This window comes from Medicago truncatula, chromosome 2, assembly GCF_003473485.1.
Source record: "Medicago truncatula cultivar Jemalong A17 chromosome 2, MtrunA17r5.0-ANR, whole genome shotgun sequence".
Taxonomy (NCBI): Eukaryota; Viridiplantae; Streptophyta; class Magnoliopsida; order Fabales; family Fabaceae; genus Medicago; species Medicago truncatula.
In genome coordinates, this window is record NC_053043.1 from 7,289,100 (window position 1) to 7,304,681 (window position 15,582).

A 15,582-nucleotide genomic window follows, 5' to 3' on the forward strand; every position below is an offset into this window, starting at 1 on the left:
AATTTGAAACTAAAATTAATGAAACCTTCCATTCAGTCACCAGCTAGCATAGGTATGCCACCAAGTAGGTTAAACACAATCTGTACTTGCTTGGAATTTTGGTTTGTGGCAGTGGCAGCCAGGTTGACAAAAACAACAACATTTTAATGTTTTATTTTGATTTTGTTTGATTGTTTTTTCCAACAAAAGAAAAGAAACATAAACATAGTAATTGGAAGGAAACAGAAGACAATAAGAGGTTGGTTGGTCCATTCCCTTTTTCTTTCTGTTTTCTATTCTTTAATTCTTCTTTTTTGTCTCCCAGTTGTCACTTGGAATTTCTCTCTCCTAATTTCTCTTTACCTTGTAACAAGTGCAAATACATTATGACATCACATTGATAAACATTTGCTTAAAGTCTTCAACACCTGAAATTTATCATCTTTGATTATTTCAAAACATGGAACAACTTGTTAAGTTCATCATTCGTCCACCAAGGTATTGATTTCATATCATCTTGCTCTAATGGAGGTGTAACTTTTTCAACATTTTTTTTTATTTTTTTTTTTATTGTGTTGGGTGTTCATATTTCCTGTTTTTCTCTTTAAATTCTCAGATGGGTTTCTGCTTATGCTTCTTCTAGTTCAGTTTGAATTTGATGGATTATAAAGTTTTGGTTTTTAGTCTTTTTGTAAACTTCAATTCAACTGGGCACAATTGAATCTTGGTTTATAATTATGAATCACACTATTCTTTTTATTTGCTATAGGCTGTATAGCTGTATAATCAATGTTTTCACTTCCTTTGCATCACCATATGAATTATGAAACTATCTTTGTTTTGGTGGAGTGTGCTATTACATTGTGTTAACTTTGTTTAGTTTGAAATTTTAGATCTATTTTTCAGTACCTCTAAAACTTTTACTTTCTGTTATCTAACTCTTACTTTTCATAGTACTGTGAATCTGAGATTATAAAAACTTATATGCACAGCAAATTTCTTCCACTTATAGTCAAACATAAGATGAACTAGCATCGACTTCTGTTATCTACAATTCTCACTTTTGTGATAATATGATTGTTACTGTTATGGCATGCAGAGCTGAATATGATCCAAAAAGTGATCTATTGGATAATGAGTTCATGCTGAAAGGGAAATGGTTTCAACGGAAGGATGTCGAGGTATGCATGGTTAAACAATAAATTTATAATTATGTCATTAAAAGAATTGGATCAATGGAAATGCTTCAAGAAAAATGTCTTATTTCATAGTTAATAACTAAAGTGTCAACAATATACTCATGTATGTGATGCTCTAGTTCTATATTTCAATGTAATTGGAGAGTTCTTGTTGATGAAGTGAATAATCAGGCTGTCATGTAATATTTAATATTTTGCAGATAAAAAACGACCGTGGTGATGTTCTTCAATGCAGTCATTACATGCCTATAGTCAGTCCTGATGGAAAGCCGCTACCGTGCGTGATATACTGCCACGGAAACAGGTGACTCTCGGACAATATGCCTTTTTCTTTTCTTTTCTGGTCAGCATACAAGTTGACGCTTCAACGAGTTCTATTGTACATTTCTGAATTTTATTTGAGATACATTTCTTTGTTGTAAAATATCCACTTGTTTGTTGATGCTTCATTGATTACAGTTTTATAAGGTTGTGCTTACTTTGTGCAATGTTTTTGACAGTGGATGCAGGGTAGATGCCAGTGAAGCTGCTATGGTTTTACTTCCTTCAAATATTACAGTTTTTGCTTTGGATTTCTCAGGATCTGGAATTTCAGGAGGGGAACATGTCACTCTTGGTTGGAATGAAGTAAGTACCTGCTCAGCGAATGTTTGAAAGAATACCGTTACCAAGTGGCCCATATTAATCTTGATAACATATTAACAGGAATACTACATTGACAGAATAAAACTCATCATGTCACAGTAGAAAAGAAATGTAATCCTTATTTTTAGAAATTGCTTATATCACAGTAGAAAAGAAATGTTTGAGTTTGTACTCTGCTGGGAGTTTGCATTCTTTGCCGTTTTTTATTACGAAATTCGTTTAACATTCTTTGCTGTTTTCAGAAAGACGACCTTAGGGCTGTGGTTAACTATCTGCGGACAGATGAAAATGTATCCCTCATTGGCTTATGGGGACGCTCAATGGGCGCTGTGACTAGGTTAGTTTTCGTTATTCACTTTTTCAATGGACTAATCAAGTTATCCATCATGTATGCTTGCTTGTTTTTGTTGTGTAAACAATCTCATTTTCATGTGTGATTTTAAACCCTTCTGACCATTCCCAACAAATAAACTCATTCTTCTCATCAGCAGTGTACTACTCACGCGCTTTTGAATCTTAAAATCAATTTAAAATGCATATGGCTTTAGTTCTTGCTGATGATGATGTTGTTCCTTGCAGCCTTATGTATGGTGCTGAGGATCCTTCAATTGCAGGGATGGTTTTAGACAGTCCCTTCTCTGATTTGGTTGATTTGATGATGGAACTTGTAGATACATACAGATTCCGTCTGCCCAAATTCACTGTAAGTGCACTCTAGTTTTGGATGTAAATGTGAATACCTTCATTAAATGCATCTCTATATAAATTTTAATATATCTTCTCATTGAATATTTTAATGCATCTTTACAATGGCGTCAATGAAACTATCTTTGCCCGTCAGGCCTATTAATGGATCTATTACACTTATTATGACCAGAAAGTTTGATTGAAAGGAGGTTTTGTTATAATACTAATGAACGTCCCTATTCATTCCGGCTGGAAATTTTTATAGCATTTCTTTGATATTTATTTATTTTAAAATATATAGTTATTGTGCGATATGCTGCAGGCTACACTCGAGAAATAATTACAAATTTATGCTAGGATCTGGTGAATATCTGTAGTTTGCAAGCAACATATAAATATGTTTAGGCATTATGCATTTTTTAAAAACCTTAAACACTTGGCTGTCATCTGATTTTACAGACCTTGTTTATCTTATTAGAGTTTATCTTCATTTCCCTATGATCTCCCTATTTATCATTAAATGAATAATATGCACAAGAAATTAAGCACAATTGCTTAAATTTTTGTTGAAGACCATGAACACATGGAACTATTGCTCCGTAATTTTATTTCCCACGTTACAGGTGAAGTATGCAATTCAATACATGCGGAGAACAATCCAGAAGAAGGCAAAATTTGATATAACGGACTTGAACACCATTAAGGTTACTTTTTCCTTTTGATTTTTTTCCTATAGAAGTTAGTTTAATGAAAAAGAAAAATTTCAAGAATTTTGATGCATAAAATCCATGTTGAGAAGGAATAAATCTGTATGTTGGCTTTCACACGTTTAAAACCTTCATGTATTCATTCATTATTTGTTTGCATTGCAGGCAGCCAAATCTTGCTATGTTCCTGCTCTACTAGGGCATGGCATTGATGATGATTTCATACGTCCTCAACACTCAGATCGCATACTCGAGGCTTACAAGGTATATATGTCTCTAAGAGCTATTTATTCCTTTTATTTTTCATATTTAACTGATAAACTATTTTTTGGTGGTGTATATTTAACTGATAAACTGATTTAAAATAACAAGTCTTTATGGTGAATCTCGGCTACTTTAGAGCATGATTTCTGCTTTCATACGGCTTCATCTGCTTTTTATTTTGTGGCTGTTTATGCTTGTAGGGAGATAGAAACATAATAAAATTTGACGGAGACCACAACTCGCCACGTCCTCAGTTTTATTTTGATTCCATAAACATCTTTTTTAACAATGTTCTTCAACCTCCAGAGGATGAGCTCGGGGAATCTTTTTTTGACTTTACTAATGATTACTTTGGTAAGGTAAATTCACCATTCATGCAGCTCTTCAGTTCCATTTTAGTCAAAATACAAAATTCCATTCCACAACATTATTTTGAAGCCTAGTGTTTATACTCAGGACATTTGGCGATCTGTGCATGAATTAGGCTATGAAAATGAACCGTCATCTGAAAACAAAGGTATTGCTCAAATACCTAGTGTCGTCAACTGTTTTGTCAGCATTTTTTATCCATGAGGATCTGCATATAGTGACCTTATTTGTGGAAATCTCTTAATTGTTTCTTTGGTGGTTGCAGAACCATCGAGAAGTACCGTGGACGCCGTTAAGCAAGTCCATTTAAAAAGACCAATGAGCAGGATGGAGGTTTGTATTTATTTGCTCTTAACTAATTTCAGAATAATAGCATGCAAACAGGCCATTGAGTTAGTAAAAACTATTATTAGTGAAATAGTAAATTTATAAATAATAAGTTTAATCAAAGGCATGATATGAAGGGAGTAGGTTAGGAGATCAAACTTAGGAACTAGATTTCACTAATTTTGAATGATATTCTTGTTCAACAGGAAGAGAAATGTGATGATTTTTCCTCATCATCGTCAACAATGCTTAGCTTTGAACTATCAAATGGTAATCTATATGATCCTCGCGTTCCTGCCACGTTGGATGATGATCAGTATGTGGAATATCATCTTGATGACCTTACCGGCATTCCATCTAATGCAGAGGAAGAACAAAGAGTAAGTCTACTTGTTGGCTATCATACACATAGTTTGAAGTTTTGAATGCATGATATTATTATACAATAAAAGATGAATTGTTGTTTTTATTCTCTTCTCCATATTATATTCAGATGTTGATGGAAGCATTGATAGAATCTCTAAAAGAACCCGAAATACAATATCTGCAGGTAGAACAATCGCTGTTAGAACCATCGGATAAAGATGACTCACATGCTTCTTCACACGAGATTTCCAAACCTATGGAGACAGAATCGTCTTTAGTCAAACACAGTGCGCATTCAGCAGCAAAAATCACTAATGCAGCATTTAATGTCTGTGAGCCATCGAAAGCTGAGTCAAATGCAGCCTCATCACCATCGTCACTGGACACTTCATCCGGCAATACATGTTCTTCACATAGTGATAGTTCTGCTAGCTCAAAATGTTCATCAGAGATTGACATATCACATAAAACAAAAGCCACGTTAACTGTCACTAGGAATCCAGCAGGGCATGTCATGAATGGCTTAATGCGTCGATGGGATTTCAACTTTCTTAGAAACAGTCACAAACAGCTAAAATAGTTAAGTCTTATTTATCGATATAGGAGGTTATACATTGTTTTTGTCACTATATAGGAAAAAGTTTGTAGTTTGTAAAATGCTTGACAAAAGAAACGAGTTTTTGTGTGTAAGTTTAGCAGGTGTGAATTATTATTTTACAGATCAGTTAATGTTCTTTGACTGTAAGAGAGGATTGTTGTGATTTTACACTCATACAACAAAGGTTTATGGATTTCTCAATTTATTGCCTCAGGCTTATGTTCATGCATGATGTTTTTTTAGCTTTTCTCGGATGCATTTGTTAAATTTTGCCTCATTTTTCCTTCCATGTATGTATATGTTAGTAATTAGACTAATATTTACTCCTTCATCCGGGTTTTAACCCAAGATCTCGAACTCCTTATTCCTTAGCTCAAATCAAACCATTTGAGCTACCCAACCCTCCTCTTCCATGTAAATAATATTGCCTATTCATAATTATTGGGAAGATTTTAGTCGCTGCAATTATAGTGATTTTTTTTGTTTGTTTTAGTCTCTAAGTTTTTTTGTTTAGATTCAATCCTACAAATTCAATCAAATATTGTTGCTTTTAATCCTTATTGTCATGCGTGGCCTTGAATAAGTCCAGAAATTAAGCTGTGTATCTTGTTAAGAGACGTATAAGTCCAGAAATTGGTCTTGACCAGTACAACGAAAAAACATTATAAATAGAAAATAATTTTGAATGTTGAATTTCTAACACCATGAATGGGACTGCATGTGAACTGTGGAGTAGTAGATTGGTTAATATGTCAATTGATCAATACTTTGGTAGTAAATGCAAGAGTAGTAGTGGAATTGGTAATTCAAGGGGAAAAACAAAAAGGGAGTTTGAACTCTGAACAATTTAACTTGTTGGAATTCGTAGAGGAAGGTGAATGGTCTTAATGGGATTTTAGGCAGTAACCAAGTTTTGTGTCATTTACTAGATTGAAAGTGGTATAGGAAAAAGGAAAAGTCCTGCGTATTAATTGGTGTGTTTAATTTGGGAAATGTAAAAGTTTATTACTGGTAAAAAATGACGTTTAACTCTAAATTTATTCAAAAACAGATGAAGCGTAACCAAGAGTTTCAATCCAACATCACTTTGAGATAACCAATATGAAGAGAAGAAGGCATAACCATAAACAAGACAGACTCAGCGATTTACCCGAGTCTGTTCTTCTTCACATACTCTCCTTTTTGGACCCAAAAGAAGCAGTACAAACTTGTATACTCTCCACAACTTGAAAGAATCTCTGGAAATCTCTTTCCATTCTTAAATTAAATTCTCTACACTTTAGGTATCGCAAGGATTTCACCAAATTTGTCTCTAACATTTTGACTCATCGCAATGACACAATCGCATTGCACACCCGTCATGGTACCATGAGTCCTCTCTCATACTCAAAAGAATTTTGAAACATGCTTTTTCACATAATGTCCAGCGATTACAAATTTTGAAACATACTTTAACATCTCTTCAACTTTCTCCTGGAACGGGGGCATTATTTCCTAATTCTCTTAATTTTCCAGCAATTACAGACCTGTAACTTCACAAGTTTACCTTCTGTGTTAGCAACGATGGTTGTGCCAACCCCTTTTCGGCATTTATAGAGAATGGACTTAAATTGATAATTCATTGATTAATGTGGTAAACAATTACACGAATATATACAGCAAAGAATTGAGAAACTGAATGCTAATAATAAGGAGTGGAACTACCAACCTATTCCACTAACGTTACTGGCAGGAAAGTAGGAAACTAATTAATGACCTATTCCACTAATGTGACTTGGCAGGAAAGTAGGAAACTAATTACTAACTACTTATTACCCCCCAGCAAGCTGATGATTCTGAAGAACTCGAAGCTTGGAACGAAGAAAAGAAACTCTATCTTTGGAAAGTGGTTTGGTGAATATATCGGCTAGCTGATCAACGGATGATACGTGACCAATTTTCAGAGTACCGGAATCAACCTGGTCACGAATGAAGTGAAAATCTAGCGCAATATGCTTGGACCGTGTGCTGATAACTGGGTTCTTGGTCAAGAAAATTGCACCAACATTGTCGCAGAGAAGCAACGGAGGACCAGTAATAGGCACATGAAGCTCAGAAGCAAGAAGATTGAGCCAAAGCAGTTCGGCGGCGGTGTATGCCAGGGATCGATATTCCGCCTCAGTGCTTGAGCGAGCAACAACTTTCTGTTTGCGGGAAGTCCAGCTGATGAGATTAGATCCATGGAAGATTGCATATCCAAACTGAGAGCGGCTGTCGTCGGAATCCGAGATCCAACCGGCGTCGGAATATGCTAAAAAAGAAGTTGCTTGAGTTGGACTGAAGTGGAGAGAGTGTGACAGAGTTCCAGCAAGATAGCGAAGTATTCTTTTGACAGCACGCCAATGATCAAGTGTCGGTGAGTGCATAAATTGACAAACGCGATTCACCGCATACGTAATATCAGGTCGGGTGATTGTGGCGTACTGGAGAGAACCGACTGTGCGTCTGTATAAGGCTGGATCATCGAATGGTTCACCCGCTTTGACTAGACGATGATGTGGGTCAGCAGGTGTTGTTATAGGAGCAGCAGCAGACATGTTGGTGGACTCCAGAATATCTCTAACATAACCTTCTTGAGTGAGTTGTACCCCAGAACTGGTGCGTGTGATTTGAAGACCGAGGAAATAATGCAATTCTCCCTGATCCTTTAAAGCAAACACCTTGTTAAGGTTAATGATGAAGTTATCAATCAAACTTGAATCCGTGCCGGTAATGATCAGATCGTCTACATATACAAGGATGTAGATGGTAGCAGCAGCAGAATGATGAACAAATAGGGACGTGTCGGATTGACAAGCCCGAAAGCCCTGCGTGATAAGATAATGCTTAAGCTTGGTAAACCAAGCTCTGGGTGCTTGTTTGAGCCCGTAAAGAGCCTTCCGCAATTGACAGACATGATTAGGATGATGAGAATCCTCAAAACCCTTTGGTTGACGCATATAGACAACCTCAGAGAGCTCACCATTCAAGAATGCATTGTTGATGTCCAATTGCCGAAGACACCATTGGTTGGATAAGGCAATGGACAAGACAAGTCGAATAGTTGTTGGCTTAACCACTGGGCTGAACGTCTCAAAGAAGTCTTTACCTGCTTGCTGACTAAAACCTTGTGCCACCAAACGAGCCTTGTGACGCTCGATACTCCCGTCGGATTTGCGCTTTGTCCTGTAAATCCACTTACAACCCACAACATTAACATTAGTAGGACAAGGAACAAGAGACCAAGTACCATTTTTCACAAGGGCATTATATTCTACAGTCATGGCATCTTGCCAATGTTTATGTTTGAGGGCTTGTTTGTATGTACGAGGATCAGGTTCAGGTTTAAGAGTGGCAGCTAGGATTTTTGGTTTGAGTTTGCCGGTTTGGGCGCGTGTGGTCATGGGGTGAGTGGAAGATTCGGCTGGTCTGTAGTGTGAAGGAACAAATGGGTGATGTTGTTGTGGGGCCGGCGGAGAAGGGAAATGAGGTGATGAATGAGAAGTGGGATGAATTGTGAGTGAGGGCTGAATGGTAGGCTGAATTGTAGGTGCAGGTTGGAATGTGGCCGAAGGTGTGTACAGCTCAGCAGCTTGCTCTAACAAATTAGAATCTAATTCTGGAGAAGTAGGAGTAGATAAGATAGGCGCCGAATTATGTGAAGAAATAGAATATGGGAATATACTCTCATTAAAAACAACATGCCTTGCAATATATATACGCTCAGTAGGTTTATGAAAACAAAGATATCCTTTGTGAGAAGTACTGTAACCAATAAACACACATGGAAGAGAACGAAAATCAATTTTGTGGTTGTTATATGGACGAAGAAAAGGATAACAAAGACATCCAAAAGTTTTTAGAAAACCATAATTTGGATCTTTGTGATATAATTGTTGATATGGAGAATGGTAGTGTAAGGTGGGAGTAATGGTTCTATTGTGGAGATAAGTTGCAGTTTTGAAAGCATGTTCCCAAAATTCGTGAGGTAAAGATGATTGAGCCAAAAGAGTGAGGCCTTTTTCAATGATAATACGATTGCGTCGTTCAACCGCCCCGTTTTGCTCTTGCGTGTATGGACATGAAATACGGTGAGAAATACCGTGTTGTTTTAAAAAAATAGAGACATTTCGAAATTCACCCCCCCAATCGGATTGAAGATGTTTGATTTTTGCATTAAATTGTGTTTCAATCATAGTACGAAATTGCACAAAAGTAGTGAAAACCTGTGATTTGTGCGATAGAAAATAAATCCACACATATTTGGTGCAATCATCAATAAACAAAACGAAATACCGATTTCCATTGATTGAAAATTTGGGAGATGGACCCCATACATCAGAGTAAATCAGTTCAAAAGGAGTAGACGACGCAATATGCGATGATGCTAAAGGAAATCGATGACTCTTTCCAAGTTGACAAGAGTCACAGACATTGGGAAATTTATTTGAAGAAATTGGTAAATTAAAAGAGGAAATAAGACGACGCAAGAGAGGTTCATGAGGATGAGCAAGCCGCTGGTGCCAGCCGTGGACAGACGTACGGACGCCGGTGAGAGCCAGGGTTGGTCGAGCTTTATTTTGGATGGAGTTAATGCAGTAGAGGCCGTTGTTAATGCCCCCTCGAAGAATGGTTTGACCCTGAAAAGTTTTGACAAGGCAATGAGAAGGCCAAAATTCTATATAAACCTGATTATCCTTTGTAAATTTGGATACACTGAGAAGGCTTTTTGTGAGTTTAGGAACAATGAGAACATTAGGCAAGCGCAAATTATGTAAAGTAGAATTGCCAATGTGAGAAATAGATAAAAGGTTACCATTGCCCACTTGCAGCTTGTCATTGCCTTTGTAGTCATCAGAGATGGTCAGCTTCTGAAAATCTGGAGAAGCATGATCAGTGGCACCGGTGTCGAAATACCAAGAAGGATCGATGGCACTTGAAGACGGAGCCTGAGAAGCATAATGAGCCTGCTTTGATGTATTGCGTGGGTTGGGCTTGCGTGAGGGAAAATCAATCTGATTATCACGTTGCCAACAATCCACAGCCTCGTGACCTGGACGCCCACATAATTGGCACTGGGGACGGCGACGGCGGAACTCACCACCGTTTGCTGTACGAGTGTCACCTCTGGAGTCGTTCCGGGAATCACCGCGAGAATAGGCGCCACCGTAATTGTTGGTATTGTATGAACGGCCAGATTGCCGACTGGCGACGTGGGCAGAAGAGATTGGTGCTGGAGATGAAGGAGCCAGGGGAGCGATTGTGGATTGGCGAGCCAGTTCTTGAGCGAGTCGTGCTTCCTCCTGAAGCAATTTGCCCACGAGATCGTCAACAGAAGCATCATCACAGTGGATCATGAATGCAGTGGCGAAGGCGCCGTAAGAGCTATCTAGCCCAGAGAGGATGTGACCGATTAGGTCCTCATCGGAAACAGGGTGCAGGTTTGCAGCGAGGGAGTCAGCAATTGAGCGTTTTCGCTCGATGTACTCCATGATAGAGAGAGACCCCTTAGGTAGGGATTGTAATTGCAATTTCAGGGACATCCGCTGAGCACGAGTCTGTGCCTGGAAAGTTTTGTCGAGTGCTGTCCAGGCCATGTGGGAGCTGGTGCTACGAGCAACGATGGCGAGTGCCCTCTCGGAGAGAGTTGATTTTAACCACAGCAGAACCAACTTATCGCGACGCTTCCAGGCGAGATAGTCAGGGTTGGGTTCTTGGGTGATATTTCCATCGTCAGAAGCAATGGAGCGAGTCTGTGGCGGTGGATTTGGTGCCAGCAAATGAGGCTCAAGATCAAAGGTTTCGAGAGCAGAGATGACAGTGGTGCTCCAAAGACAGTGATTTTCATTGTCAAGAGTGATTTTGATTGGAGGAAGTTGAAAATTGATCTGGGAAGATGATGAATTGGCTAGGGCCAGTAGGTTGGGGATATTGCCAGCCATGGGAGTGAATGTGGTTGAAAAAAAAAAATTCAACCTAAAGCTCTGGATACCATATAGAGAATGGACTTAAATTGATAATTCATTGATTAATGTGGTAAACAATTACACGAATATATACAGCAAAGAATTGAGAAACTGAATGCTAATAATAAGGAGTGGAACTACCAACCTATTCCACTAACGTTACTGGCAGGAAAGTAGGAAACTAATTAATGACCTATTCCACTAATGTGACTTGGCAGGAAAGTAGGAAACTAATTACTAACTACTTATTAGCATTAAACAAATTAATTAGTTTGGTCCTTGAAAGTTGTATTGTTAGTAATGAACAAAAACTTTCCATATCAAGTGCCACACTCACCTATTTAACAATACTAAATCTTTGTGTTGGTTTCAAATTTGAATTATCCACTCCAAGTCTTTCTAATTTTGTTGTTTATTGTGGTGCTTCTCTTCAGAAATTGTGTGGGAGCACGTGCAATCTCCCTTCCATCAAACATGTAAATATCATCATTCATGGAAGAAGGGAGCTGAATTTGGCGGATACTCCTTTGGTTCTATTCAGCTGGCTGATTGAGCTTGCTAATATTGAATCATTGATGGTTTGTTTAGATACTCCTTTGGTTCTAAGAGTGTGTTTGGATGGAGTATTTAAGAAATTTTGAAGAATTCAAATGATTCAATTAAATTGCTTTCATTCTTAAATATTATTGTTTGGATGGAGTAATAAAAAAAATTTATTGTCATCATTTTTGGGGCCAAATTTGAAAAATGAAATTAGGGGTCAATTAGTAAATTTCAAATTTTTTGAGGGGCCAAATTATAATTTTTGGAAAATTTGAGGGGTCAATTTGCAATTTTTTATAAATTTATTGGGGTCAAATTGAAAATTTTGGTAAGTTTGAGGACCAAAATGTAAAATTTGAAAAAAATATGACAATGAAGAATTTTGAAATTCTTAATTTTTAGGTGTCATTTGAAATTTTCTACATTTAACTTGAACAAAATACTTCATAAATTTCCATCATTTTGAAAATTCTTCAAACTATTATCCAAACAATGAAATTTACCTCAAGGTATTTAAATTCCTTCAAAACATTACATTCTCTCAAAACATTTCCCCATCCAAACACACTCTTAAGGTATTTTACAAAATGTTTCTTTTGAGAAAATTTCAGCAGCATCGCTTTAAAGTTCTGATCCCTTCTGGTTGAAATTTCAGTTTTTACTTTTTAATACAACTTTTCTATGTAAAATACTTGCTTTTTAGTTCCAATTTATATAAAAAATTGATTTACCTTAAGTTGATCCTGATTCAAGGTTGTCTATCATTGATTAGCATCTCTCCTCAGTTCCGGATTTATTGAACCTTGAGTTCCCTTCCTTGTATAACTTGAAATCACTGAAGATAGAGACGGGTTCATCGGATTCCATAGTACCCAAGGAAGTAGTGGACTTTTTGCTTCAAAATGCACCATCGGCAAAGGTTGATATTCGACATTGATTAAGGTAAATGTGTATTCAACTTGTTAAAACAATATTTTTCTGGTTTGATTTTTGCTTCCCTCGGTCTCCATTTACATGTGTGACAATATGTTGATAATATTGTTTAACTCATTTGCATCTGTTTTGTTATACATGTTTGATAAAATATTAATTAGTTGATAAGTTTTAGTTACTGTTTGCCCCGACTTTTTTTTTTCTTCAGTTTTTCTACGTTTTTAAGGAGAAGTTAGGCCAAACACAATATCAATAAAGTATCTTCGAAAAAAAGTACTTTTTTTAGAATGCATAAAATTGAATGGAATGAGCTTTAACCAAAAGTTATTGAATGCTACTTCAAAAAACTATTTCTCCCTAATTTATTTCACAAGCACCTCCCTTCAACTCCCGCCGGCAACCTTTTGTTTTATTTTTTCAATATGTTTTTTCTTCCATTTTATTTTATTTTATTTTATTTAACCGGTCCATTTAATTTTTTAATGAGGTTCCATTTAAGTTTATTATCTATTTTTTTAAGGAATTTTATTATCTTTTTATCACTTATATATTAATTTCAATATATTTTGATCATCACAACCTCGCAAATATTTGTATTCACGCTGTCAATGAATGACACCGAATATTTTTATTCCCTTTCTTCAACCATGGAAATACACACATATGTTAGCGTTTAGAGTAATACTTTATGTTCATCTTTCTGTTTTTTTTTTGTTATGCTAATGCGTATAATTTTTGTTAGTGTTGTGTAATGCGTATAATCATTTTTATAAAATTTTGATTTTAATTAAAAGTACAAGTGTAGTTGCCTAAAAAAATTATACTTATATATAATTTACACATTTGTATGGTAACAAACTATGCATATCTTTTTCTTATTAAAAAAACTAAAGATATCTTTTTCAATGACACCAGCAATGTAACAAATATAATATTATATAATATAAATTCTTATCTTTTTGACCAACACTAAAAATATGATATTCTTATAACAAAATTTGTTATAGAGTATAATTGGAAGAAAAAAAAATCAATTATTCTCATTATATATACACTCATATACATATTATAGATATATTCTGCAGCTCCACAATTCTTTTCACTGAGGCACCTTGCAAATATCCTCTTGCCAAAATCAATCAGGTTCTTTCTTTTCATTGTTTTGTTAATTTAACTATTTATTTTATAACATTCTTTTTTCAATTGCTCATAGTTGATACCTATTAGATGTATATTATTGTATTGTATAATAATTAGATTGTTCCATGCATGTTTTATTTTTTAATCCGCTTACTCTATTATCTATATATAAATGCAGCTATGACTACCAAAGAAAATATTTCTTCTAAATCTGAAAATTTAGAAAAAGCAAAGTGGAACAACCCATTTTATACCAAAGTATTACTTGACATTTGTATGGATGAGATTCGAAAATGTGGGAAACCGAGAATTGCTTTTAAGAATAAGAAATGGGAAGAAATACGTGACGAATTCAATAAAAATGCTAGTAAAAACTATACTAAAAAACAATTGAAAAATAGAATGGATAATTTGAGAACATATTGGACTACCTGGAAACAATTAATTGGTAAAGAAATAGGGCTAGGATGGAATACCGAAATAGGAAATATTGATGCTGATCCTGCTTGGTGGGACGCAAAAATTAAGGTGAGTATTATGAATATTTTAATTTTATTTGGTGAACATTGAGTAAAAGAAGGGTTTGTCTAAATCTCCTTTATTGGCAATGCAGGAGAATGTGAAATATGCAAAATTTCAAAGTCAAGGATTGAAATTTCGTGAGGAATTGAAATTTATATTTGGAGAGATTGTGACAACAAGTCAATGCCAACGGACACCAGCTTTAGGGATGCCACATGAATCTAGTGGAAAAAATGCTATTGATGATGTGTCACTAGAACTTATTGAATCAGAAGAGGATGATATTATCCCTATGGAAAGTAACAAATCAAGAAAGAAAAAAAAGGTTTCACCAGATATGGGTGAGAAAGTTACAAAGGGTAAGACCAAGGTTGGGACTGCAACAACTATGAGAAACACATTTGAGCGATTAGTTCAAGCATCAGAATGTCATAATGAAATTGAGAAGGCCGAAATTGCAGCAACATCTAATGTTCTTGGACAATATTCAATTCCTGATTGTGTTACAATATTGAAAAGTGCGAAGGAGGAAGGACATTTGAATAATCGACAATTTAGTTATGCTTTGGTGATGTGTCACTAGAACTTATTGAATCAGAAGAGGATGATATTATCCCTATGGAAAGTAACAAATCAAGAAAGAAAAGAAAGGTTTCACCAGATATGGGTGAGAAAGTTACAAAGGGTAAGACCAAGGTTGGGACTGCAACAACTATGAGAAACACATTTGAGCGATTAGTTCAAGCATCAGAATGTCATAATGAAATTGAGAAGGCCGAAATTGCAGCAACATCTAATGTTCTTGGACAATATTCAATTCCTGATTGTGTTACAATATTGAAAAGTGCGAAGGAGGAAGGACATTTGAATAATCGACAATTTAGTTATACTTTGGTGATGCTTAAAGATGAAGATAATAGAATCTTACTGATGTCCTTAAAAGATTCTATGGATGCTTTGGTAGACTGGATTCTATACAAGTATCAATGAGACAAATATGAGTGACAATAAAAACTATCTAATTTTAAGTTTAGATTCAACTTTTTATTTTCTATTTGCTTTTAGTTAAGATTCAATTAAATTCTATATTCTATATTATCCTTTCTTATTTGGTATTTGTTATTGAGCATTTGGCTGAGAATTTTGCATTGAGATTTATGTTTATGCATTTGAACTAATTCAATGATTACATATTCACATGTCTTTTCTTGTTATAAAATTATCTTACAGATGCCTTCTAATCAAATCAATAAGCATTAGAGAAAAGTAAAAAAAAAAAAATGCGGGTTTTATAAGATATGCTATGCTGCAGCAGCAAT

General features: G+C 35.7%; 1 protein-coding gene across 4 annotated transcripts; it reads left to right on the forward strand.

Moving 5' to 3' along the window:
* LOC11441877 (uncharacterized) lies at positions 1 to 5,348 on the forward strand. 4 transcript variants are annotated; one of them, XM_024776228.2, is made up of 14 exons: positions 1 to 238; positions 354 to 477; positions 1,079 to 1,160; positions 1,379 to 1,482; positions 1,679 to 1,805; positions 2,066 to 2,160; positions 2,403 to 2,526; positions 3,134 to 3,214; positions 3,383 to 3,481; positions 3,682 to 3,840; positions 3,938 to 3,998; positions 4,116 to 4,183; positions 4,384 to 4,557; positions 4,671 to 5,348. In XM_024776228.2, exons 2-14 carry the CDS (start codon positions 440 to 442, stop codon positions 5,121 to 5,123), a joined length of 1,665 nt encoding a protein of 554 aa, XP_024631996.1. In that variant the 5' UTR covers positions 1 to 238; positions 354 to 439; the 3' UTR covers positions 5,124 to 5,348. The 4 variants fall into 4 exon arrangements, with proteins under 4 accessions (XP_024631996.1, XP_039686249.1, XP_024631995.1 ...); XM_039830315.1 differs by lacking the exon at positions 354 to 477 and having other exon boundaries at positions 5 to 238; XM_024776227.2 differs by lacking the exon at positions 1 to 238 and having other exon boundaries at positions 260 to 477.
* Positions 5,349 to 15,582: the final 10,234 nt, after the last annotated feature.